This window comes from Arctopsyche grandis, chromosome 3, assembly GCF_051622035.1.
Source record: "Arctopsyche grandis isolate Sample6627 chromosome 3, ASM5162203v2, whole genome shotgun sequence".
Lineage (NCBI taxonomy): Eukaryota > Metazoa > Arthropoda > Insecta > Trichoptera > Hydropsychidae > Arctopsyche > Arctopsyche grandis.
This window is the reverse complement of record NC_135357.1, coordinates 20,268,531-20,294,760: the sequence shown is the minus strand read 5'-3', so window position 1 is coordinate 20,294,760 and position 26,230 is coordinate 20,268,531. Positions and strand designations below refer to the sequence as shown.

The window sequence follows — 26,230 nt, the reverse complement described above, 5'->3', positions numbered from 1 at the left end:
ACGTTACACTATTTTGTAATACAAATCGCTTCTCAATAGATAACATTTTTATCTAATGGTAAAGTGAAAATGAAAGCATCAGCAAATAAGAATTGACATATCAAGAATTGCCGCGCTAAGTACAATATGATTCTATTTTTACATGGATACATATGTACATACATATGTATATATTTTTATATTTGCATACACTATAAACATTTTTGCATAATAAAATTTTGAAATAACTCTTTATATCGAGGCTTTATTGAGTTTTTTTTAATAAAATTAAATATTTTTGAAAAAATGTTATACAAAAATGGGAACCCTACTATATGTAGAAGATACTCTCGGTGATCATATTTAGTCGGTCCAGTGTGTATGTCTTCTACCTCTCCCTCTTCTTCCCTCCACACCACTGACCACAACCAGCTTTTCCAAATTCTCCTTCTCCTCTTCATGCTATGTGACCCAAGAACTGGAGAATGTGTCTTAGGCAGATCGGGTCTCCTTAATCTTGATTTCCCAAGAATGGAGACATTCGTAAGCATATCGGTTCCTGGGATTCTTAGTATTCACTTCCAGCATCAGCTGCTTTCGTTTTCCACCTCTCTGAGATCTCTTCATTTTTTTCTACAGCATATATCCACTACGGGTCTACGTGACTTGACAGAATATTAAATTACAGAAAACGCAAATATCGGAAGGCAAAGATCGAAAATCGAAAGATCTTAAGTCGAAAGATCAAAAAAATATGGTGCATGGTAAACGGTACATACTCACTTAATTTGCGCGAGCAGGATACAACAGGAACAAGAGGAACATGATTTTCCTCCCGTATTCTGCGCGCGCACATTAACACGGGAGGAAAAGCATGTTCCTCTTGTTCCTGTTGTATCCTGCTCTCGCAAATTAAGTGAGTATGTACCGTTTACCATGCACCATTTTCTTTTTTGATCTTTCGATTTTCGATCTTTGCATTCTGATATTTGCGTTTTCTGTAATTTAACATTCTGTCAAATCACGGAGACCGATCCACTACATATTATAATCAAAAATTCCATACATAAGAAAAAATATTTTTTTACTAATTGTGTTTTTATCGATTTTTTTTTTAATGAATCACCGTCGCACCACACCTCCAACAAAATCAAGGGGCAATCGGCAACTGATAATTATTCTTCCGATGTATAATACATGCATTTATAATTTTATCAACGAATTATATAATATGAAATATTAAATATTCGTATTCAATAAAATAAAACTGGAGTTATAGGATCGTATAATAGGGAGAATGGAGCATATGTATTGTATGGAACCGCACTATAGTGGGGTATACTATAGGGAAGACTGTACTTATAAATTTTCTAGTTAGAAAGGCGTGTTTTGTATTAAAACTTAACGAATTAATTGTCGTATAATAAAAGTAAATGAGATAGTATTTTATAACATATACTGGCTACTTATTAAAAGCTAACAAATTATTCATATTCAAGCCTTAATGGAGTGTATCAAAGATTCAATACAAATAATACTTTTTGTAATACGAGGCATCCCCACACTAGTAGACGACAAATTTTCCAAATATGTAGCTGAAGTAGTGATAATTATTATGTACCGTTAACAATTAACAAACAGCGATATTGAAAATTTCAATCAACATAATCTGTTTTTTATTGGGAATGAATTAAAATAATTATCGAAAATTTTGTTACTGAATATGTATCGTATTGAATTATATGGTCCGTATGTATGTACATATATATTGTATGCACCCAACAATACAATTTTATACGTGTACATATGTACATGCAAACCTACATAAATATGAATGCAATTTTGCCTGACCCACTCTGCAACTACATATGTATGTATGTATATGGGTTGTCACCATTTGCCACACCTGAGTTGGGTAACAACAACTGGGCACCCCTAATAAACAGTCGCAATTTCTCTAGTTGAGTTTATAGATAGGTGAAATTCTCAAACAATTGTCACTCGATATTTTCAAAATTATTTAATAACTTATTATTTTTATCAATACAGTGGCATTCCATTGGCTCTCACGCGACATTTATGTTTCGATGTTTGTGTAGGAGTTGTGACGACACCCACCCCATACACATTTTGCGATTCATGGAAAGTCGAAACACGGAAAATATCGTAGGGATAAAAAGCTTACGGTCAGTCGTAGATTAGGGCTTCTGATATCGGGTCAATTCCGGAGGAGCCTGCCAGCCTTTCATTCGCACGCGACCTGCCCACAATAATCACTGGATTTTCTTTTACGGATGCGGTTGCCAATCTGTATCACGACAATCTAAATTAAAATAAAATTCCACTTTTTAATTTTTTCTTTTCCAAAATAATCATCCTAAAAGCAAAAAAAAACATAAAAATTCAACAAAAGCTTTAAGCTGTGTTTATACGACGCGATAATCTGGCCGATTTCGTGTCTATACATCAAGTTTACAATTTTTTGGGGTCAAAGGCTGTACAGGAAATTTTAATTTGTACCAGAACGAACGAACAAATAATAATAAAATAAGTTTTTTAAAAAAATACCTCTTTTATAATTTGTATATAAAATTGTTATTTTGAATAAAAATACCAATAATAGTATTTAACTACCGCCATTTATGTTTAAAACTAAATACTGGATAGACATCAGTCACTTTTCAGAAATTCAAATTTCAAACGCGTCTTACACGATATTTTTGCACCATCATAATGGCGTAGGATCCATTTACTTATATTGATGACCAAAATGAGCAATATGGCACAGTATGAAAACGATCGGATAAGAAGCAAACTTTTTCCTGTATTGTAATCGTAAGTGAAACGTAAAGGAGGTATGTAAAAATATGCGATTTTCAAAAGAGATTTTGTATGTATGTTTGTTTGTTTGTTTGGGTCGTAGAATCCGTGAAGTTCAATTTAATAAAAAAAATAAATGAATATTCAAATAAATTTAAATAAATAAACATGTTTAAGCGGTTTATATTATAAATATCGAGCGAAGCCGGGTAAAAACACTAGTACATATGTATATAATTTCGAAAGATACTTTGTATGTACATATGTATGTAAGTTTTGGTTGGTAGAATCCGTGACGACGATATCGATATCGACGTCTGTTCCGTTTCGATTGCGATTCCTTTTCCAGTTCCGGATCCGGATTCATTTTTCAGTTCCGGTTCCCGATTCCTGTTTCAGTTTCGGATCCCGATTCTTTTTTCAGTTCCGTGTCCCGATTGCTTTTTCAGTTCCGACTCCCGATTCCTTTTTCACCGGGCGAAGCCGGTTAAACCACTAGTACATTTTAAATTTAAAAAAATAATCAAAATGTATGCGAAGAAGCGTAGACATCTGATATATCATGTACATATGTACATACATACATACATGTGAATTTATTCAAAATGATTTATTCACTAGGTACTTTATAACATTTTGTTTTTCAACACAATAAATGCGCACGAGTACATATATTTTTGCTGTCAAATTTAATAATATTGATATATTATAACATTTATATATATATTGAAATTTCATATATTGTATGTACATACATTCATCATTCGCGGTTGAAAAATTTCATAAACAAAAATACATTTCTGATGAAGGCGTTTTCCCAAATGAAATTGACTTTGCGACATATGTCGCGATGTACATATGGATATCCGCTTCGTCTCTATTTCTTCGTATTACACGAGGATTCCTTTATAGTCTCTTCGTATTATGGCTGAAGGGTTTTCAGCGACGGAAAAATTGAAGTGGTAAAGTGATACGCAATTTTTTTCCGAGTGCTATATACAAGTTGTTTAGTTTACTCAGGGAAAGCTTTCACCCAGTTTTCGCCGATGCTCGAGTATGTCTTACCCGGTTAAAGAAAATATAAAACGAAAAATACTTACAAACAATACGTAATTGTATTTTGAAACCACGCTTTTTGTACCCACAGTACCTACATACATATGTACAATTAGTGGTATAACAAGCACCTGTCATCGAACTATTCAAAATGCACAAATGCAAATACAATAGCGATAGCCGCCACACTAGTGGACTTGCGGACCGTCTGCTTAGGGTCGGGCCGCACCGTGCAACTTTGTCGGCCGACTAGTTGCGCGACACGAAAAAATGTATGGAAATGTGAGTGACAAACAAGTTGACGGGTGTACCATGTCCCATCTACCTGCATGCATTGGTCTGGTCGCTCTCAACCAAGTCGCTCGCAAGTCGCACTGTGCGGCCCGGCCCTTAGTGTGGCGGCTATCGCTCATTTGTATGAAAACGGACGTACTGGCGTACGCAACGGGAGATCCGCAACGGCCAGTGTGCTGAGGCCCTTATGGGTAATGTGAGCGGATCATTGGTCGCTTTTGGTTGCCCGAGTAGAGAGACGGGTTTGCTACAAATGATTGCAAACCACCCGGCTGCATGCTTATTTAGATTGAATTTTAACTGTTTGAATTTCAGCATGTACGAAAGACGAGATATTCATGAGGTTGCGCAGATGACATTTCGGTGTACATTGATGATTGGCAATTCTTAAAATTGAGTTGGATCTTTCTGGCAAGTTTAAAATGGCAAAAGCCGAGACAAAAGTATGAAATGAGCAGCGAAATAAGTATGCGCCCGCTTGGTTTGCAATCGTTTGTAGCGCAGGGTGCTCATCTACAAATGCATGGCCTATCGTGCTCCATTGTGTAAAAAATCATAAGTTATCACAACAAATAATCAAAACTATCAGAAAAATATTTCAAACGCTAAAATATGTTAAAAAAAAGTTTTTTTAATATATGTATGTATGTATGTACTTCTAGGATAAAATTTTGGGGATAGGGATCCTAAGAAACGTTCACCTTTCGAATGGTTTACATAGGTAAATAGTTGTCGGGAACTGTGGGTGGGTCCGTTTTCGTCGATAGGAACCCAAACAAAACCCATAGTATCGTCTCCTTATCCCGGCCCGTATAATTAACGAATGATTCGATGAATATTCATGCAGATATCGGTATCGTTCGCTGGAGGACAAGGCCGGGCAAGGGGGCGGTCGCGATCGATACTTTTAATTCGAAAACTCTTCGTGCGAAGAAAATGGCTGTTGTCGAGAACCTATTTTGCGGTCCAGGACACCGGCTCTGGTACGTACTCGTACGTTAAACTCAATAAAGTCTGGGAGAATATTGGACTAAGCATTCCACCGAACTGCATCCATAATCACACATCCAAATCCGACTATTCGAACGTTTTGTGAAAATTTACAAGGTGACAAACAAAAGATAGTTCAACTCTCTCTAATAAAAAAAATAATCATAAAAGTTTCCAACTGTTTCTAAAAGTTACATCAATCTCGCAAATTAGTTTTGTTGTCAGCTGTTACTACGGTTCGCAATCTAAGGATTCGGGAATCACGTCCAATTGTATTATTTGATTCCGAAATTCTGAGATTATAATGATAAATCAAACAAATTTTCATGAAAATCTGGTATTTTGACCGACAGAAGTTATATATTTATATGAAAATGTATACGAAGAAAATCTTAAAAAGAACAAAAATATAATTAAAAGTTCCATTACTTTCTTGCATAATTTAATTAATAAATTTTAAGAGATTTTTATGGGACGAAAAATTGTATCATTTATTATTATGAAGTTATAAAACTAACCGTAAATATGTGTAATTCCCGCTAAAAAGAAAGTAAATATCATGACCAACAGCGTGGGCTAGTGGTTAGCATATATGCTTTCGAACATAGTGGTCACAGGTTGCTGCTGGCCAGACCTTGGTTTGTGATTCCAGGTCGATCTTCAGAGTGTGCCAATTTATCTGGTTTTTTTTGAAACGGTTCTAACAAATTGGCACATTTCTCGCAATTTTAGAGTTTTCAGCATCTCGAATTTCACTGATTCGTATAAAATGCTGCGATTTTCATATCCATAAATGTCTCGCAAAAATTTCCAGATTTTCAACATCTTGAAATTTGGCGAAAATGTAAATTTGACAAAATTATTATATATCCAAACACTTAATTCTGTTTTTAATATACGAAAATAAACTGTCAGTAAGTTACTAAGCTATCAACAGTATTTGAAAATTAAACTTCAAAAAAATGTTTTCAATTGTTTCAGAATATTAAATAGAATCTTTATATGAATTATTATAGTACAGTCGAAAAAATAAAAAGTGATTCAAAAATATTTCAATTACCATCTTCAAAATAAGCGTAGATATACATACATATATCCCAAGGGCCGCATAATTTTTTAATCATTTCATACACAAAATATTACGCTGGAAGCGACTTATTTTTCTAAATTTAAATATTTTATTCATTATTTAGAGTACACGAGCAAAATGTTTTTGCAGAAAAACCATTACTTTTTATCAATTGTAAGAAGATATTTATCACTTATGAATGGGTATTTTATATCACAATACGTAATAGTAATAAAAGAGGCGTATTTTCTTCCCTAAAAAAAGTCCCCATAAATATTATACATATGTATATATAATATATAAGATATTTGCAATTATTGACCATTGATACAGTTTTAATATAATATATGTATAATGTGTAGACGTCTTTGTTACATGTATTATGTATTTTATAAAACTTTTAAACATCTGGAAGATTAGCTTTTAATACACATTCATGTACATATTTCACTTTTAAAAACGATAGCATAGGAAAATGTTCATATCATAGATGTCCAACTGCTTTACGATATTACAAAAGATATAACAAAATTGAATTTAATACGAGTAAAATGATTAATTAATTAGTAATAACATTAAATAGGTTAAAGACATCAATTCGCCTTTTTTTTTACAAAATACAAGTAAATATTCAAGCATATAACGTAAAAATGGATCGGAAAATGAAGAATATATTTACATTCTATGTACTATATACATGAAGTGTTTAAAAAGTATTTTACTAAAAAAGGGATTTAATAAAATTATGAATATTATGAATTATACAAAAATTATAAAAATAATTATGAGCGCAGGCTACGAGAACAATTAAGTAAAAATAATATCCGATAACCTATGCTCACTGACGTGGAAAATATCACATTCAGGCATGGCAGCAAACAATTTCATTAAAAACGTAAAGGAGGTTTGTAATAAAAAGTCGGATAGTTCTTGGAATAGGAACCATCCGATAAATAACTGTGCGGGTAGGAAGTACAACCATCAAATGGTGATATCTACCACGCACAAAATTTTTAACTTTTATTACACAAGGGGCCAACGACTAAAGCATTTCTTACGCAAACAAGCACTTTATGGTTTTCGTATACTCAGTTATGTATGGAAAATTTAAGAAAAACAACAACAACACGAGTTGTGTTATGCGACCATTGAAATTTTTTTTTGGAAAGAATCAATAGAATAAAATTTCTAAAAATAGAAAAATATTTTTGTGCTTCTTTTTCTTGATTGCATGCCCTGTTTCAAAAGTCACCGCAAGCTAATGTTAAATACATTTTATTGGCAAAAGAATTTTAATATCTTAAAGGAATTGGTTCAAATAAAAATTATAATTTGAATGATTACAACAAATTTCACGTGCACGAATAAAATGTAATATTAAAGAACGTCATAAAAGTGGTGCGATTGCGCAAACATCGAAACCTAGAAACGAATTAAGGGTTAAGATTGATAAAATTATGAACTGTAAAATGTTAATCAATGAAATAAATAAACATTACAAATTTGACGTTCAAGACTTAGTTTTCAAGCCAAACAATAGTCAAAATACATATATAATAATAATAAAATAATGATTTGGACTGTATAGTCAATACTCACCGAATCTGTGCGGAATCTTCGAAATCGGAAAGCAGACGTGATAATTAGGAAAGGACACGAACGGCAACCGCGTATTTCACGTAGAACAATGGTGATGACGATATATTTGTAGCGCGGGCAGAATGTTGGTGGCACAGATCAATGATCGGTGTGCTCCATGTCGGGCTTTGACGTTTGTGGCAGACACAGCCAGACCTATAGCTACAATAGCAACTGAACGCGTACTCTATTTACACGATCGATGCGCTATCTGCCGTCTCCAGTCTGCAACACCGTTCAATCCATTTCAATCTGCTTCAAAAGCTACAAGGTTCTGGAACTGGATAAAAGCCCTTCACCGAACGTCTAATAAAACGGTAAATTTGCAATTTTGCCAAAATCCTTCCGATCCCTTTCGCATCTTCAATTGTAAGCGAAAGTGCAAAATTCAAACTAAAAGTTAGAGACTACAAAAATTTGTAGATATATTATCGATACTTCCAAAATTTCTTTGTTTCAATGGGAAAATTTTTTGGTGAATTTAGGATGATTTTCACCCTATCTACATAAATATAAAGTATTTATTTATGACATTTTAAAATAATGACACCAAAACAGTTTCTATAATAAATAATATTATACAAAAAGTAATAAAATTGAAACAATAGAATCAACATTACCAGGCTTTTGAAAAATTAAGGATATGAAAGGATCGTGAGAAGGAGTTTTAATAAGTATTGGAAAATTAAGAGATAATGTAGTAAAGATTTGAATGACATTAGGGAATAAAAAAAGCTTAGTAAAAAATGGGTAGATTTGTGCGGGAGTATGACTAAAATAGTAACAAATATGTGCAAGGGATCAAAATTTTTTGTGAGAAATTTCAGCCTTGAGTTTTGTATTCAAAATCAATATCTGGTTACATCTTTATGCGTTTTAGAAAATGGGTGTATGTATAAAACTAATTATTAATACATTCCAAATGGCAAAGGTGGCCATTTACTTTTAACCAGTTGTTTTAGATATTTAAGACGTTTTAATATTGTTTTTTTTTCAAATACATATATATATATATATATATATATATATATATATATATATATATATATATATATGTATTTTCAATTAAGAATAGTGAAATTTTTGTTTCACTTTCGTTAATTATAATTAAAAAACTTGGTATCATAATAGATAAATAAAAATATATAGTACAAATATTTTTTTAGTTTTTATTCAATTTTTACTACAGTGATAAGACATAATATGTATTCACAGAACAGGTTACATTTATATTGAATTGAATAAAATCAATTCATAACTATATCCAGGAATTGGAAATTATTTTAATATTGATGACAATATTACATACAATTTTTAATTTTTAATAAATAATAGCATATACATATATAATCTTTATAGCATATCTTTATTATTAAAAAGAAAAGGAAAACACTATTGAGTCAACAATTTTACAATGTATGCATGTGTTTGCAAATTAAAACAATCCTTCAAATAAAAAAAAGAAAAGCATGACTATGATCAATTTGAGACTTTTCCAACGAGTTACTTTAATACATAATATTTATAACTTTTTACTTATACACATCAAATGCATTCTATACAAACACTCATTTGCACTTTGATAAACAATTATATTTCGTAATACTGTTAAGTTTTATGCCACAAGCTGCAATGTACGTCATTTCAATGTGTGATATTCTATTCTGTTAAATTGTATGTTACCATAAAAATGCACCAAAACTGACATAAAGCAGATAATTTTATAACTAAGGTAACATTAACATATTTATAGACATAATAATCAACTATACCATCTAAAATATTATTTACAATGATGGAATGATTTTTCTTTAAACAGTTTCAACAGGTGAAAACATTTTCTCATTGCAGAAAAGTTGCAGTATATAATTTCAATATAGGTTTGATTTTACATAAATATAATAAATAACAACAAAAAATGGTATATAAAATTTAAGATTGTGTTTTACAAATTAATTTAAAATTTAAATTAATAATTCTTTACAATTTTACATTACTGTTGAACGACTATTCATATAGAACTGGTGACCTGAGAGTAATAAAGTGAACACATAAATGCAGGCAGCGATCCAACAATTGTATGCATTCTAAAAGAAATTGAGTTGTCATTAAAATATATTCAATTTTATCATTAAATGTAATTCACATAATAAAAATGTTACCTGTTCGTACGCACTATCAGCAGCAGTATAAAAAGCACTGACTGATTCATAATGTTCCTCTAATGGAAGATCTTCAAGTAATGCAACACTTCTAATGTAGTAGAATGCACCCATCAAAACCTTTAGACATAAAAAAAAAACGTAATTAACTCAACATAAACACATATGCTGTGTATTTAATAAAATTTCATTCAAAGGTCATCAATACAACGTGTGTATTTTCAAATCCTTCAAATTCAGTTTCAAACTTTCATTCATAGGTATCATACTAGCATATCTTCATCCAAAATATCGATTAATAAATTAAAAAAAAATATATATATATATATATAAATATATATATATATATATATATATATATATATATATATATATATATATATATATATATATATATATATATATATATATATTTCTACGGTTTACAGCTTGAATTTTTTCTGAAGAATTGATCGATAATTACATAATAATATTCAGAAAAATGTTAAATACCCAAATATTGAAATTGACTGGTTTTATCTTGCGTAGCATACAAATTTCTTAAATTGAATCTTGTTAAATGTTAAATACCCAAATATTGAAATTGACTGGTTTTATCTTGCGTAGCATACAAATTTCTTAAATTGAATCTTTCATTCAAATTAATAACACAATGAACTATAAGATATGTATGTAAATATCGTTTATTACGCGAAAATATATTGAAATATGTATAAATTTACAAAATTGAAAACAGAGATCACCACAGTTTGAGAAATACCGATCTGATAATTTATATGGTCAAAGACAATTGTGAGGACGCTGTATTCCAATTTTAATTTTAATTCATATAGAGATTTAGGCGTTATGTTTAATTTATAAAAACTATTACTTCCATAGTTTTCAGAAAATTCGGGCATTCCATAGGTTAACAAAAAAAATTATTACCATTATTATTTATTAACCAAATATTTTCGTACATTTTTTAAATAAAATAGAACAGTTTCCTTCTATGTAAAAACTACTACTAATATGGAATGCAAATAGGTACATCAAATATTATCACTTCTAGTCAAAGTATGTATGTAAAGAAGTCTGAACCTTTAATTTTGCAATAAAAAAGGGCCCCTTAGATAGAAATGGCTTTTAGAAAAACACATTTTAAACAAAATAATATTCCATATTCCAAATAATAAATTTTTTCAATATGTAAATCGAAAAGCAATGTATCATTGGAAATTGAGCTTGTGTTAATTAAATTCCTCTCTAAGAAATTTGTAGAACTATATAAAAAAAAATTAATTGCCATTTCTATTGGTTCTATATAATTTACATACATAATCATATACATGAATGCAAAATTCTATATTTATATACCAGTAATTCGAATTGGGGCCATAAAGATCAACAGAGCCATTCATCACCCGTCTCATTTTCATAGTCGACATTGTGTCAGAATAGTCAACAATCGTATTATAGATTAAAAAAAAATACTACATACATATATATATAATGGAAAATTGGTTCTCAATGGGTAAGTATAGTCGCCTATTTATTATATGAGAAGTCATGACTGTCAAATTCTTTAAGTTTTGTTAAAATGAAACCATATGATTTAAATCAAAAAACCAACTGTATCAGATCTTTTTTAGGTCTGAAATGTTCATATAACTTGAAATAAATAAATATTTAAGCTCGGTTTACAGAGCAAGCAGGGATAAATTAGACACGATATTTATTGACTAATTACAATTAAATTGGGCATATTACAAAGAAACACAAGAAAAATGTGATTGATTAAATTGAAAACATATATGTAGAGACAGCAAACTGTCAGTGGTATTTCACAAGTGAAGCAGTATTTTTGACAAACGAAATAATGAATTAGTAGAATGAGGAACGTGAATATAGATGAGATAGATTAGGAAGAGCATATTGCAAGAGAGTAAAAATGAAAAGATAGGGAGGAGATGAGTAATGTAGTGTACCAGTTGAATGATCCCCCAGATGCTGAGCAGCAGACAGCAAAGGGAGCATTTGGGGCCGCAGATCTTCATAGCGTGTAGATTGCAAAATCACCAACTAGAGTGCGAAATGCCCGAAATGCCCGAAATGCCCGAAATGCCCGGATCGTTCGAATCGTTCGAATCGCTCGAATCCGACTGCTGCGAGCGCCGCCTGTCGCCTGACACTCATGTGACCGAACGAGCCACACCCACGGCCGCCAACCGCCACGCCACACACCTACCAACGTCGATACTCGTTGGACATTTAGATTACCCGTGTAAACTAGTAAACGGATTATTTCGCACATGACAATCGTTGCCTCGAGTTCTCGTTAATATGATAGTTCACATGAGTAGCTATCGATGGATGGAATTTTCGGGTGCCAGATGTTCCGCGATCGAGATTTTAGTGACGTGTGCGAATAATCACCGAACTTTAAATAATATGAACTTTTACACTGACTTCTATTTTAACTGCAGGCTTTTTATTTTTTTACAACATCAACTACATTAGCCTACATTTTTATGGTGTAGTTTATATCACAATTCGTTATTTTCATATTTAAATCACACCGTATTTTATTCGTTACGTCCCCATATTACATTATATTTATTTTATTATTTTTATCATCTATATATTTATTTATATGAACGATGGGGTTTAACCATTTTTTTAGCTTGACTCATTGCGCTCTTTGTTTCTTATTGTCTGGAATAAAGATTATTATTATTATTAATCAGGTGATTGGGGCCGTAGACACCAACAATATTACTTACAGTATTGGCTATATGAGAACTGGATACGGAAAATATTATGAGTTATATTCTTGGTATCGACAGGGGTAAACGGACTACTAGTCATATGTAAACCAGTCACAGGACAACCGGTCGCTCAAGATCGGTCACACGTGATCACCCGTCAAACTCAAACTGGTCACACCCTAAAACTGGTCACAAAAAAACTGGTCACACCCAAAAATTCAACTGATTTTTAATTTTTGGGTGTTGTAAGACAGGGAAGGTATGTTGACCGTATGGAGAGATGAACGAATGAGACGACTGGCATGTTAATGCACGTGTTTATTATATGACAGCTGAAGACAGAGTGAGTAGTAGCTCTCCGAACCCAGCCGGGTTGGTCCCCACTCGCAGGAAGGCAACCAAACTCGACCATGTCGTATAAGCGAGCCGCCACAACCGTATCCCGGTCTAACGAAACACGTGTTGTGTAGTTTGAATGAGGATCGTTTATTTTTGTTCAATTTGGTACAATGGTTATTGTATGTACGAAGAGGTTTCTTCGGAGATGTGATCTAGTTGAACTCTAGAGGCTCACTCTGCCGGTGGAGGTTGCTGCGTTGCTTTATAAACGTTTTGGGTTGAAGTGTGTCGTGTGCACATATTTTGTTCTTGGTACTCGCGCTGCCCTAGTTATGCTGCGAGCGTGGTTTTATGGGTTCATACGCTTGGACGTAGTTCATGGTTTTTATGGGTTCAGTGTGTTCTTCCTTTGTTTCCCAGATACGTGTATAGAAACACGTGTCGACCTTTTGACGAGGCGAGCGTGTGCCATGCGTTAATGACTTTCCTGGATATGTGTCGCAGTGACCTGATGAGATCATTTCAGTTGTACTATATGCCTACAGTGTGACCAGTTTTTTCGTGACCAACTTTTGGATGTGACCAGTTTTCTCTTGACCAGATTTAGCGTGACGGGTGATCACGGGTGACCGATCTAGAGCGACCGGTTGTCCTGTCACCCGTTCACATTTGACTAGTAATCACCGAACCAATCTAACAACGACTTTTAGTGACATTTCGAATAATCGGCATTAAAATGAGCGTCGTAATTCGAAATGTTGAGTAGTGTGTTGAGGAGCGCGAGGCGACGTATGCGTGAACGGGAGCGGGTGTGGGTGTGGGTGTGGGTGTGAGCCCGAGTGAAAAGTGTGGGGATCGTCATTACTCGTTGCCATTGGCCGACGTTTGGCATTTGGCAGCTCGCAACTCGACCGAGCGATTTTTGCGAAGCGAGCTGTCGCAGTGACGGCGACGGTGACAGTGACAGTGACAGCGACAGCGACAAAAGCAGCAAAGGGAACGCAACGGTGACGCTGACAGCGACAGCGACAGCGACAGCGACAGCGATAGCGACAACTACGACTATCTCTCCCCGTCGTCCAATCACTTTCAACCGCACCGGACGCCATGGTGGACAGATTGCGTGAGTCAAATCGTACTTTGGTAAACTGTGTCAAAGCATACAAGCCCGCGTTTCTCATCCCGACTATCGTCGAGCTTAAATCATATCTTGGTCTGTTTCAGTGAATAGCGAGGCCAATGCGAGGCGCATCGCCATGGTGGAAAGCTGCTTTGGCAGTTCTGGACAGGTGAACAATACATACACTTGACTCACACTCTCACATTATTGCACTTTGTCCGCCACAACAACACATGCACGCACTCACACGCGCGCCTCTTCTATGTACTACTATGACGAATCTATGCTAATTATTACTCGCCGCACAATCACTGCAATCACTATCCCTTTCGATAGAATTGCAGTTTTTGTTATTAAATAAACTAAAATATAAATGGTTCCTGTCAAGGCCGTAAAGTCCCACTATCACTTTCACTTTATCCAGATGCACCAGCAAATTGGAGCAGAACATATTATGAATTGCTCTACTCCCGTATCTAATTACTTGCTCCAGCTCTGTATTTATACTCCGCTCTGTGCTTTGAGTAAAAAGTTATATCTGTACCAATCATATGTGCAAATCACATAAATCACCATAAATCCTCGGGTCCCATTTCATTATTAGTACATGTGAAACAAAAATCTAAAAGCGAACAATGGTAAAAATAACACTTTTCTATATGTTTTGCCGTATGTTATCATAACGGCCGCCTTTTGTATTGTTTTGTATTTTGTACTGAGAAACGATTTTCGAATGCAAACCCATACAACAAACGTGCGTTTTCGACGGCAAAAAGTCATCCGAGTGGTTTTCAAATATTGTGTTGTAAGCTTCGAACTAATTTTAAGAATTGTGTGTCGTATACAAAATTTATCGCACCGAATATAAATATTATATACAGTGGCGGACTGGCCATACAAGCGAACATGCCCGATGGCATGTGGGCCCCACATGCCATCGGGCCCTCAGTAAAATTAAATAACTTTGTAACTATTTCATGTGTGTAAAAATTTATAGGATATTGCACTTTGGGACCTAAAGTTTGGGTAATTCAACAAAACAAATTTCTTACGATATACACAAACAACTAATACATGCTTTAACATACCAAGGATCGGTTAACTTTTTTTATTAGGCTCGAAATGTAAGTTTCAATATTTGCGTGGGCCCTTTTGCTGGGCCCATTTTCAACCTCAAGATTATGTATATATTACCTATGTAACAAGTACCTACTGAAATTAAAATGGGAATAAACAAATTTCCGTGAATAGTATAAACTGAATTGCTTAAAACAATTTTGATAGGACGATTCATCATCAACCTTCGATTTAAATTTACTACATACTTTCAAAATAACATTTGATTATACTTCGACGATATCATCATCATCATCATTTACAGCCATTCGCCATCCACTGCTGGATGAAGGCCTCTCCAACACGCTTCCACTCGTCTCTGTTTTGCGCAACACTCATCCATCTCATTCCGCACATTTTCCTAATTTCGTTCACCCATCTTCCTTGCGGTCTTCCTTTTACTCTTTTGCCTTCTCTCGGGTACCATTCAAGCACTTCTTTTGTCCACCTTTCGTCCATCCTCCTAGCTACGTGACCCGCCCATTGCCATTTCAATCTCTTCACTCTATCCACTATGTCCACTACCCTTGTCATATTTCTCACCCACGTGTTCCGCTTCCTGTCTTTCCTCGTTATGCCAAGCATACAGCGTTCCATACTTCTTTGAGTGCATTGGATTTTATTTTGCATCTTGGCGTTCAGTGTCCAAGTTTCACATCCATACGTCATCACTGGCAAAACGCATTGATCAAAGATCCTTTTCTTCAGGCAGAGTGGCATTTTTGATTTAAAAACAGCATTCATCCGTCCAAATGCACTCCACCCTAATTTCATACGTCTCTTTATCTCTTCATTTTTACTACCAGACATGTCAATTATTTGACCTAAATATAAATAATTATTTACTACTTCTACTGGTTTATCATCTAAGGGGATGCTATCAGGCATGCAATAACTATTGAACATTAGTTTAGTCTTATCTACGTTAATTTTTAATCCTACTTTTCTACTTTCCCTGTCCAGCTGTGTTAGTCTGATAAGTAGGTCAGCTGAATCACGAGCTACTAAAACTATATCGTCTGCGAACCGAAGGTGACTCAAAAAGCGACCATTGATGCTTACTCCGGCTGTATCCCAATCCAATTTCCTGAAAACTCCCTCAAGCACCGCATTGAATAACTTGGGCGAGATTGTATCTCCTTGTCTTACTCCTTTTCCTATGCTAAATCTATCTGTACCTGAAAAAATTTTAACCGAAGCTGTGGCATTCTTATATATTGCAGCTAACAGACTTCGACGATATAGTAAGATTTAAATACACAATTTTAAGCAGTTTCCGAATATAAAATCTATTCCTAATCTATGTAGACACATCCATGTATAAAGAAATATACGATAGGGGCCCCCTCCCCAAAATCCAGATTTTCGATTAACATTAATTGAAAATATTATGCATTGTTTTCAGGGACGTAATTTGGGGGGGGGGAATTCCTAAATTAAGGAATAGTGTGAATTTAGAAAATATTATGAATTTAATGATTAATTATATACTACGAATCTATGAATGCTACGTTTATTTCTTATGTATGTTACTTTTGGGTAAACTAATAAAATAATCGCTGCTATGTGCTTTGAAAAAAAAAAGATTTTATTATTTCGAAGCAAGTATATTTTGGTTTTTAAGTGGTATGCCTCGGGTAAAATTCTTAGAAATTGTTCATCCTATGGAGCGAATCGTTAGAAAGGTCCCCTTTACTTTATTTTGTCTCAAAAACAGATGTATAACGTTTATTTTTCCGAAACTATATTTTTTTTTCAGGAAAGGTTTTAAATTAATATTTTACTTTATCGGTTCAATAACAAATGATTTTATTTCTCGTATTTTTATTTTATTTGCAGACGTCCATTCTCTCCCTAAACAACGAATGAGATGGATTTAAACTTCATGTGTAACGAATTCGGTCCAAAAAAAGTTTTAGTTATTTAATAAAATTGCTTTCTGACCAAAACCTTATCAAATTTAGTACATAAAGAATACAAATATAAATTTTCAGCTTGATACGTTCTGGGGTGTGGATGGGTGTGGATGCGAACCGAAAATTTAAAGAATGTAGCCAAACTCCCAAAATTAGTACGCCAATATGGGAGTATTTTTTGCGTGAAACATCGGGAAAGTTTGCAAAATGCAATAGAACGTTTTTGAAATATGAAAACATGCAAATTGAACTTTTTTTTCTTATACATTTGAAATCCCGGTGATAGCACTGGGATCCCTGGATCGGAAATTCCCAGCACCGCAATTCCGGTGCTGAAGTAACCTTCCAGGATTGGAAGCACTAATATACATATATAAAATAATAAAAAAACACACAGAAACACACACTCAGGCACACAAAGCCACACACATTTTTCTATATTATGTACACGTGATCAGTGGTCGATTCCGAGTTAGAATTATCGCATGATCCCAAAAACTTTATTTATTGTTATACGTTATAACTTATAACGTACATTATGTACATAGATAGTCGGTAGAAATTAAGTTAATTGATAGTTTTTTAGTGACACAGTTTAATGGTCGATTTTTGTTGACCATGTGAAGATTTTTGGAAAAAAATTTTCGCCTGCGGCGCTTTTTTGACTTTTTACATAATATATTTTTAAAAATAAGCTTATTTTTTTTTTTATAACTCAATAAAGTGTACAAAGAATATTTTCCATTTTTATTACGATATAAAAAAGATTTTTTGAAAAAAAACTCAATTTGACCAATCTTTGCCTGCCCCCCCAAGAAAAAGCTGAAATGACGTCTCTGATTGTTTTCTACCGAAATTAAAAGCCGCTTTTATGCCGCATTCTTTTATGATGCATTCTATTTACCTAGGCCAAGGGTTAAAACGAAATATACAATGTTTCAATGTTGAAATATAAATTTATGGATCTATTTTGCTTTTACCATTTTTCTTGTACCTAAATTTGTTTATTCTCATTTTTGAAAATTTAATTTATTTTTTACCCTTGATTTTTAGCGTGATGGAAAGAAGAAAATTTTGATATTTGGGGGGGGGGGGGACAAATTTTTTTAACCCTGGGTCAAAGTCAAAGGGGGCCCCCCTTTGACTCCTGGCATGCACTAATTTCAGTCCCAGTCCGCCACTGATTATATATTATAATAAAAGACGGTACAATTTTAAAATTGAGGGGAGGAGGCAGCAAAAATATTTTTGGCACATGCGGCCGAGCTTCTCTAAGCGGGCCTGATTTGTACAAATGTTTAAAATCAGCTTTAATGGCCAACAGGAAATTATCCTTTATCGTTGCCTCATATCACTTAAAAAAAGTCAGATATTCGCTTAATTAGCGTCAATACCCTCAACAAACTGATTTTCACTCCATTCCTCTCCATATTTCAATCTTCCAGAGCTAGTTGTTCCAATTATTTTTCAATCAAATTAGCTCGCTTGAAGCTTTTCCCATTTATCTAGCTCTTTTTTGCAATTATCATTCTCCGAGGTATTGCCTGTGTTTCCTGTTTGTGATGACTGAAGACTTTCTACTGGAAATGGCTGCACCGATTCAATTGTGCAATATTAAAACGTTCAAACATATTTTGTTTCTTATGTTGTCGGGCAATATTTGATTTTTTAAATGCTTTTTATTGCTACTAAATTATGTTCACAATGTATCTTATATCTATTTTAATAGCTACTGATCTACTGATCATTTTCTATTTTACAATTTTATTTTATTTTTGTTAGTAATTATAGTATTATATTATTCTAATGTTAATGTACAGCATAATAGGCAAAAAAAAAGAGCTCAAAAATCTATTTGGGCAATATTGAAGAGTCCGTAATATATTATAATGATAAAACAATGAAAATTGATATTTAAAAAGACGAAATTTTAATAACATTGAGGCACTACAAATTGTACGTGCTCCTGGTATAACCCTATTGCTCCAACACTCTGTTTAAAACAAAACTTTACCCATTGTTTCAATAGTTAAATAAACCTATCCAAATAATTGAAAATTTAATTATAATTCAGATTCAAAGCTGAAATGACCTGAAAATGATTTTATTTCACGAATGTGTTTATATTACAAAAATGTTATCGTTTGATTACAGCCCCTGGCAGTTCCAGGGAGAGTATTGATTGGTGAAGGTGTTCTTACAAAAATGTGTCGTAAAAAACCTAAATCTAGACAATTTTTCTTGTTTAATGACATTTTAGTGTATGGAAATATTGTCATAAATAAAAAGAAATATAACAAACAACACATAATACCCCTCGAAGAAGTAAAATTGGAATCCTTAAAAGATGAAGGACGTAAGTACTTTTATTTTATCTTTAACTAGCTAAAGCCTACATGCGTTGCAATGCCATAATAACGCATGCAATTTCCGCTCCCATTCCCATTTGTCGGAAAAACGCAGGCAGTGAACACATTTGAAATTATTGCGTTGCAATGACACTAATTCCCGTTTCCGTTCCCGTTTTTTTTTTCACATTAATCTTCCCGGACATGCCTACAACAAATCCTGAAATTCCATTGTAATCGGAGCCCATTCGAGACACAAACACAGACATTCATTTTTATATATATAGATATTCTGTGGATAAATGCAAATACAGTTTAACTAAAAACAAATTCAGCATTCAATTGAAAAACTCTAACAATGTATTTTCATAGTGATTGTATTGTGTTACAAATACATGGGTCGTTATAATTGAAAGTCTACTTTTCTTCATTTCGAGATATAATTCCCAAAACATTAAGTATAATGTTTTGCGTTTAATAATATTTAAAAATACTGGTGACCCATAATACGTTTATTCTGATTTTCCGAGATTCTGGGCGTATCGACTTAAAAGAAGTGGTGACAATTTGTGTATTAAGTCAGACAAAAATTATGTTTTTGGAACTGAAAATTGGACTTTCAAATATAACGGCTCATATAATCAAAATTATAAGAAAAAAACACACCTAGTTATAGCAACTAAATTTGTTAAATTACTTATTTCATGGTTTTTGAAATTAATAATTAATTTAAATTGGCATAAGAGAACTTAATGAAGTCATAATACTTCACTCATCTTTATAAAAGAACGAGGAGTGTTTAAAAATCTGAATAGTAATTGCACATCACAAACACAATCCCTACACTATGTGGTAGTTTATTAATAAATATGTCTACAATTGTAATTTATGGAGACCATCTATTTACATTGTATATATGTATGTATCATGGCCATAGCTAGAGGGGGTCTATGTAGGGCGCCAGCCCCGGCTAAATTTAAAAATGAATATTTAAAAAAAAAATCAGGTTTACTAATTTTTATTTTAATTCAACGCGTCGGCTGAATTATTTTTCAATAAATAGACACTCAAAAAGTCTGAAATAGCCAACTTGTTTTTGAGAATTAGCAATATGATTGTATTTTTGTATAAATCCGAATTAATAAAGGGAGTAAAACCTTTTCGAAAAAATAGCATGATAAATTAATGTAATAATTTGGTACGAAATAATCATAAAAATAACGAAACGTCGATTATTCTATTCAATACAATATTATAGTCGTATGAGTTCACTGAATAATTTTTTTTTATATTTGACAAAGAATATGTGCCTAGTATATTTATATACACTAACCCTAATTTTCCTAAAATTCTAGGAACGAAAAAATCTTATAAAAAGTTTGGTTTTTTCCTTTTGAAAAAAACGCTTGGGGGTGTGGGGGTTGCGCCTGCGTTTCAGCCCCTCCCCTCCTAAAAAAAATCCTGGCTGCGGCATGATATATGCGCCATCATGAAAATAAAACAGTGTATATTCGTATGTTCATATACATACATATATAATATATATGCAGATTCGATCGTGAATTTGATTATACTAAATGTTTAGCTACACACGTCTTACGGAAATTTAAAATTTGTGACTACTAGTTTTTCATTGGAATTTTGTATGAGTCATTCGCATGTGAAGTGATATCACACTTGCATTTGTATTTATGTATTTAATGTAAAATTTGTTTAGTAAACAATTAGTCATAATGTGGTTTCAATGAAATGCTTGAATATTTAAACCTTATCAATATGTAATTTAAACCAATGTATAATTATTAAGTTGTTTTTTTTTAGATAACTTAGCTTGTTTTCTTTTTACTTTATCTATGTTTTTTTTTAGAAAATCGGAATGGATGGCTTATACGTACATCTTCAAAGTCATTCGCTGTATGTGCAGCAACATCAACTGAAAAAGATGAGTGGATGGCTCATATAGATAAGTGCATTGAAGATCTGTTACGGAAAAGTAAAATTTCTAATTTATTTCCGTTTCTTAATTTTCATTATAAAATGCATTTTTACTGATTAATTTTTAATGATAGGTGGTAAAAAAGCCGTTGAAGTTCATGCAGCAGTCTGGGTTCCTGACAACGATGCACCTGTTTGCATGCATTGCAAAAAAACACAATTTACTGTTTTAAACCGAAGAGTATGTTTTTCACGTCAAATCAAATAATTTAAACGCCATTTGAAAGTATTTTGACGAAATATTTATTTCAGCATCATTGTCGTAAATGTGGATCTGTCGTATGTGGTCCTTGCTCATCTAAACGTATCCTACTTCTCGGACAAAGTAGTAAACCATTACGTGTGTGCCTTCAATGTCATGATCAACTTAGTCGTGAAAAACAAAGATCAAATTTGTCCTCGCAGACGTCGGGTAACTTTAAAAATGACAAATAAACATATACAAAGATCGTGATTGTATCCGTTTATTAAACTGTTCTAACTGTCTGTGTAGAAAAATCTAATTCTGTGACATCTCCAACTTCGGTACACGAAACGGCAGGCTCTGGAGGCGATTCGTCTGGTGAAGACGATAGCGACGATGAAGACGAACAAGCACAACGTAATAGCGAAGATCATTATGAGGTAAATATTTGAGACTGATTTATTTATTTAATCAAACTAGTTATTGTAATTTAAATTTGTAGTCAAAAAATATGGTGAATGTAAGTATGTGTGTATTAAATAAAAATTTCATTCTAAAAAAATATTTCACGTTTAGATAACATAAATATGATAATATATGCATGTGTGCATATCAGTGATTCCGACCACTTCAGTTTAGTGACATTGACTTCACTATCAAAGCAATGCACTTTTCACAACAAGTTTTACATTAAAAATCGAATTATTCATTGGTGAATTATCTACAATATAGATCCTAAGTCTACATACATCATGTTTCAATGAATTGAGTGCACGAAACTTTTTTGTCCGCTTGTTTATAAACAGCTTTACAATTTCGATGGTAACATCATCTTTCAAAGTTATGCATAGGTATTTAGTATTTAAATCAACAGTCAGATGTATGTTATTCATTACTCAAAGGTTGGCATAAAAACGCACTGAATCGAAACTTTTTTTTTCAAATGACAGCATCATATTATAGGGAAAGTGATTTGTAATGCCTCTAGGAGGGAGTTTGTCTCTTAAAGTTATACAGAAAAATCCGTTTCGAATTGCTTCTTAAAAGTCTTTTCGTTGTATGTTTATAGTTATATGTTATTTATGTATGTATTTGCTCTCGTTGAACTTGTATAAATAATGCGTACCACACAATAAAGGGTTCTTTCAAACAAAAAGGGTTGCGAATCACCATATGCATGCAAAACACATCGCCAAAATGTTATATTGAAATTTGTTATCTACATATGTGTTGCGTCGTGCTTCAGCATCCATTCACTGTATCTTTTGATTACAATTTAATAAACTTAGATTCCGTTTATATTATCTAAAACACAAAACACATTATAATAATTTCAAGAACCATTCAGTGTCGATTTTATTACGTTGAAAAGAGTGTAAATATTTTTAAAGTTGAATTACTTATTTTCAGGAAAATAAATAATTTGTCAAAAAATATTTTCCGATACAAATTCTTGATAAAAATGTGCTTATTTATTTATTAAAATAAAAGAAAGTCTTAACTGACGAAATTTCTGAATTATGAGAAATTTTGATACATATTGTCTTCAATGTACCAACATATTTGACAGGGATTTAGAAGCCATTTCAGTAAACTAATTCTTGGTCATTTAGAAAGTATCAGCTGTAAGTGATGAATTGTAAGTTATTTGACTTTTCCTGGTGGTGTATCTGATTTTGAAGCTTGTTCGTTGATTGAATTTTTCAGATTTTCAAATTTCTTTGCTGTTTTGCAATTTTTATTTTATTTATAATTAAAATATTTGAATTTACATTAACGTCAGTCGTAGGTCAAACCCAAATTAATGCTATGCTTTATCAATATACTAATTTAAAATCCCACAAAAAAATACATTATTTGAAAATATGTAGTTTTTTTTTATTCCATGTATGTATATTGGTTTGAAGTTTTGCAAAATTATTCGAATAAAGTAGACACAATTTGCTCATACTATGCAAAATGTCATATAATTGATATTTGGTTCTGTTTGATTGCTATTGCTTATTTTTTCTGACAATTACACATACATATATAGTTTTAAATTTATTTTATTTTCTCCAAAAATATTTTAATACTGCACGTGCTCTACTAGTATGTACAAATATTTACTATCATAAAAATAATCGTGTTAATTTTTTTTAATTGATTTTAATTAAAATTTAAATGGCCCAATGTATTTACATGTATCCTGATTCATGTGTAACATATTCGTTTTAAAATTTTCAGCCAACTTTTTATGGTGATGGTGAGAAGACTGACGATAACAATCATACATCTCAAGATAATGCTGTAATCAAGGAGTGAAACCTTTTTATGAGCTTAATAATTACTGTAATGAATTATTTAGGAAAATAACCTAATATGTTGAATATATTAAGAAGATAACTTGAAAACGTGTGAAAAAATAGCATTGAATGCTTAATGTTTTTTGTATGTATTATTGTTCTATATCTTATCAAAGCCTGTATTATTCAAAATAATTTTTATTATAATTAAATATTCTTATAAAGATGTTGAAACCTACATATTTTTTCACTATGTAATCTGAAAAGAAATATATTAACATATTTATATAAATTGAAACATATATCATTGCTTTCATTTATTTTATTAAACACATTTTTAATGTTATTGGTTTTTATTTTGATTTCTTATATTCTATGTAACAAGCAAGAATTATCACAGAATTTTATAATCACTGCTTGTCCATATTAGCGGCTAATTCAAACCACTGTCTCATGGCATCACTTAGAACTGATGGTAATGTGGTGATGTCACGTAAAATTAAATAAAATGGAAATGGGAAAGAATCTAAATACGGTTGAATACATTTTAATGCATTGGTCGCTGGATCAAACAGTGGCACTCTGATATCCATTATCGATGTCTAAAATACAAAAAGAAAAATTGGGATAATACATACATATATACGTACATATGTAATAGTATTTACAAAAGAGTTTATTTTACCTCATTCACAGGGTTATCAACGATCAGATATACCATAAAAATTCCTTGTTGTCTAGCCCTTCTTATAGTTTGAAGAACTTTTGTTTCGCCTTCAGAAAATATTCCTCGTCCATCGCTAACTATTAGGAGCAACTTGGCGTTTGGAGCATTATTTGTAAAACAGAGTTCTTCGAACGTGGCTGATGCGAAATCAAGCATTTGAGCAATGCGTGTTTTCTTCTGTTTGAATGTCAAATTATGAAGAATTTTACAACCAGAATTTTCTGAAAATTGATCGTTGAAGGAATGGAGAATCTTCGTATCTTCTCCAAAACTTAAGACTGCTAAGTCACCCGCTTCTAACAAATTCAGCGCCTAAGAGTAATTTTTTTTATTAAAATGCATTACTAAGCAGTTACACTTTTAATTTCGGAAAGTGTTAATTACCTGTGAAACGAGTGCTAAACTTTCGAAAGCGAGTTCTTTGGACTGGTTGTCGCACATGGAACTAGAGTCGTCGATTGCCACGGCAATGTGATACTCTCTTTTTGCAGGTTTTGTTCTTCTCAACCAGATACGATCTTTACGGAAATGTGACGCGATATAGGGGATCACACGGCGCATATTTATTCGCTTTCCAGTTCGATAGTCACCTACAAATAAGCAACAGGTAAACTCCGACCACTAAAACTAGCAATCATTCATACTTTTGAATCAAAATTGACGAAACTAACCAGCAAGTCGACTTAATCCGGTAGGCTCCAGTACTAATCTCAATTTTTCTGTTAACAGTTTGGCTTGAGTGGAAGTTTTACCCCATAGAGAATGCCAAGCAGCACTCTCTTCAGCACTACTATTGCCAATATTTTGATTCTGTAAGCTGTCTCGTATCGACGCCCCGCTTACAGTAGACTTAGTATAACCACCACCAGACACATGAACCAGATCTAACCTATATAAAAAAGCACAAAATATGTAAATAAACAATTGTATTGCGTCAATATATATTCATGTATTATAAAAAATATCAAATATGTATATACTTGGTGTGATATGTAGTTTCCGAGCCTCTTGGGACGCCAATAGTCGGAATGTTTTCGCCTTCCACTTCCACACCCATTTCACCAGTAACTTCATCTTGAAGATCACCGTGTTTTGATGATTTTTTAGACTTGTCCTGGCCGAGTTTTTCAGGTTCTACCTTTTCCAAAGATTCTTCGATTGTCTGAAAGTTCGGAAATAAGTTATTTTATCAGCCATAAATACTCGGGACTTCACACAAAACATTTTATTTATTTAAACTAACATCTATATTTTCCGTATCATCCATTGCTATATCATCATCGTGATCACTGTTGTCTATGTCCTCATCTGGTTTATTTGGAAGTGCTTGCTTACTGGCCTGTTCATCGGTAGCTGCATCAATAATCTGAAATTAGATTAAAATATTACATATTAAAGATATACAAGTCCAAATATAAAAGCAATACGATTATATGATAAATCTT

General features: G+C 32.7%; 4 protein-coding genes across 7 annotated transcripts in view; 1 reads left to right on the top strand and 3 right to left on the bottom strand.

Moving 5' to 3' along the window:
* Sema1a (semaphorin 1a) overlaps nt 1-8,055 on the bottom strand; it is a 306,626-nt gene extending 298,571 nt beyond the window's left edge. Inside the window, exons 1-2 of one of the 3 annotated variants that reach the window (XM_077428190.1) lie at nt 7,808-8,055; nt 2,165-2,287 (exon numbers count right to left, since the gene is read on the bottom strand). The gene's annotated coding sequence lies outside the window, so the exon portion shown is untranslated. Of the gene's footprint in view, nt 1-2,164; nt 2,303-7,807 lie in introns of all 3 variants that reach the window. The other 2 variants (XM_077428189.1, XM_077428188.1) reach the window with 2 other exon arrangements.
* A 934-nt stretch (nt 8,056-8,989) lies between these two features.
* Nucleotides 8,990-12,233, bottom strand: RNASEK (Ribonuclease kappa). Its single transcript, XM_077428258.1, has 3 exons — nt 11,976-12,233; nt 10,009-10,128; nt 8,990-9,933 (listed from the first exon to the last, which is right to left on the bottom strand). Exons 1-3 carry the CDS (start codon nt 12,042-12,044, stop codon nt 9,835-9,837), a joined length of 288 nt encoding a protein of 95 aa, XP_077284384.1. The 5' UTR covers nt 12,045-12,233; the 3' UTR covers nt 8,990-9,834.
* A 1,625-nt stretch (nt 12,234-13,858) lies between these two features.
* rush (pleckstrin homology and FYVE domain containing family member rush hour) lies at nt 13,859-24,404 on the top strand. Of its 2 annotated transcripts, none has more exons than XM_077428254.1 (8): nt 13,859-14,217; nt 14,319-14,383; nt 19,401-19,602; nt 21,462-21,587; nt 21,664-21,770; nt 21,842-22,001; nt 22,083-22,213; nt 24,000-24,404. In XM_077428254.1, the coding sequence occupies exons 1-8, from the start codon at nt 14,202-14,204 to the stop codon at nt 24,075-24,077; spliced, it is 885 nt and encodes a 294-aa protein (XP_077284380.1). In that variant the 5' UTR covers nt 13,859-14,201; the 3' UTR covers nt 24,078-24,404. The 2 variants fall into 2 exon arrangements, with proteins under 2 accessions (XP_077284380.1, XP_077284381.1); XM_077428255.1 differs by lacking the exon at nt 24,000-24,404 and adding an exon at nt 23,184-23,412 and having other exon boundaries at nt 13,881-14,217.
* Nucleotides 24,364-26,230, bottom strand: part of LOC143909910 (midasin) — a 21,877-nt gene continuing 20,010 nt past the window's right edge. Inside the window, exons 41-46 of the mRNA XM_077428173.1 lie at nt 26,029-26,151; nt 25,766-25,947; nt 25,457-25,674; nt 25,170-25,375; nt 24,744-25,097; nt 24,364-24,660 (exon numbers count right to left, since the gene is read on the bottom strand). Coding sequence (XP_077284299.1) covers nt 24,469-24,660; nt 24,744-25,097; nt 25,170-25,375; nt 25,457-25,674; nt 25,766-25,947; nt 26,029-26,151 — 1,275 coding nt within the window. The 3' untranslated portion in view covers nt 24,364-24,468. The remainder of the gene's footprint in view (nt 24,661-24,743; nt 25,098-25,169; nt 25,376-25,456; nt 25,675-25,765; nt 25,948-26,028; nt 26,152-26,230) is intronic.

What these genes read in the sequence shown, in the direction of transcription:
- rush (XM_077428254.1), top strand. An exon ending in ATCCTTAAAAGATGAAGGAC is followed by an intron (nt 19,603 to 21,461) that starts GTAAGTACTTTT and finishes GTTTTTTTTTAG; the next exon opens with AAAATCGGAATGGATGGCTT. An exon ending in TTACTGTTTTAAACCGAAGA is followed by an intron (nt 21,771 to 21,841) that starts GTATGTTTTTCA and finishes TATTTATTTCAG; the next exon opens with CATCATTGTCGTAAATGTGG.
- RNASEK (XM_077428258.1), bottom strand. Translation starts at nt 12,044, where the DNA reads ATGAAGATCTGCGGCCCCAAATGCTCCCTTTGCTGTCTGCTGCTCAGC. An exon ending in TCTGGGGGATCATTCAACTG is followed by an intron (nt 10,129 to 11,975) that starts GTACACTACATT and finishes TTATGTCTAAAG; the next exon opens with GTTTTGATGGGTGCATTCTA. An exon ending in CTGATAGTGCGTACGAACAG is followed by an intron (nt 9,934 to 10,008) that starts GTAACATTTTTA and finishes AATTTCTTTTAG; the next exon opens with AATGCATACAATTGTTGGAT.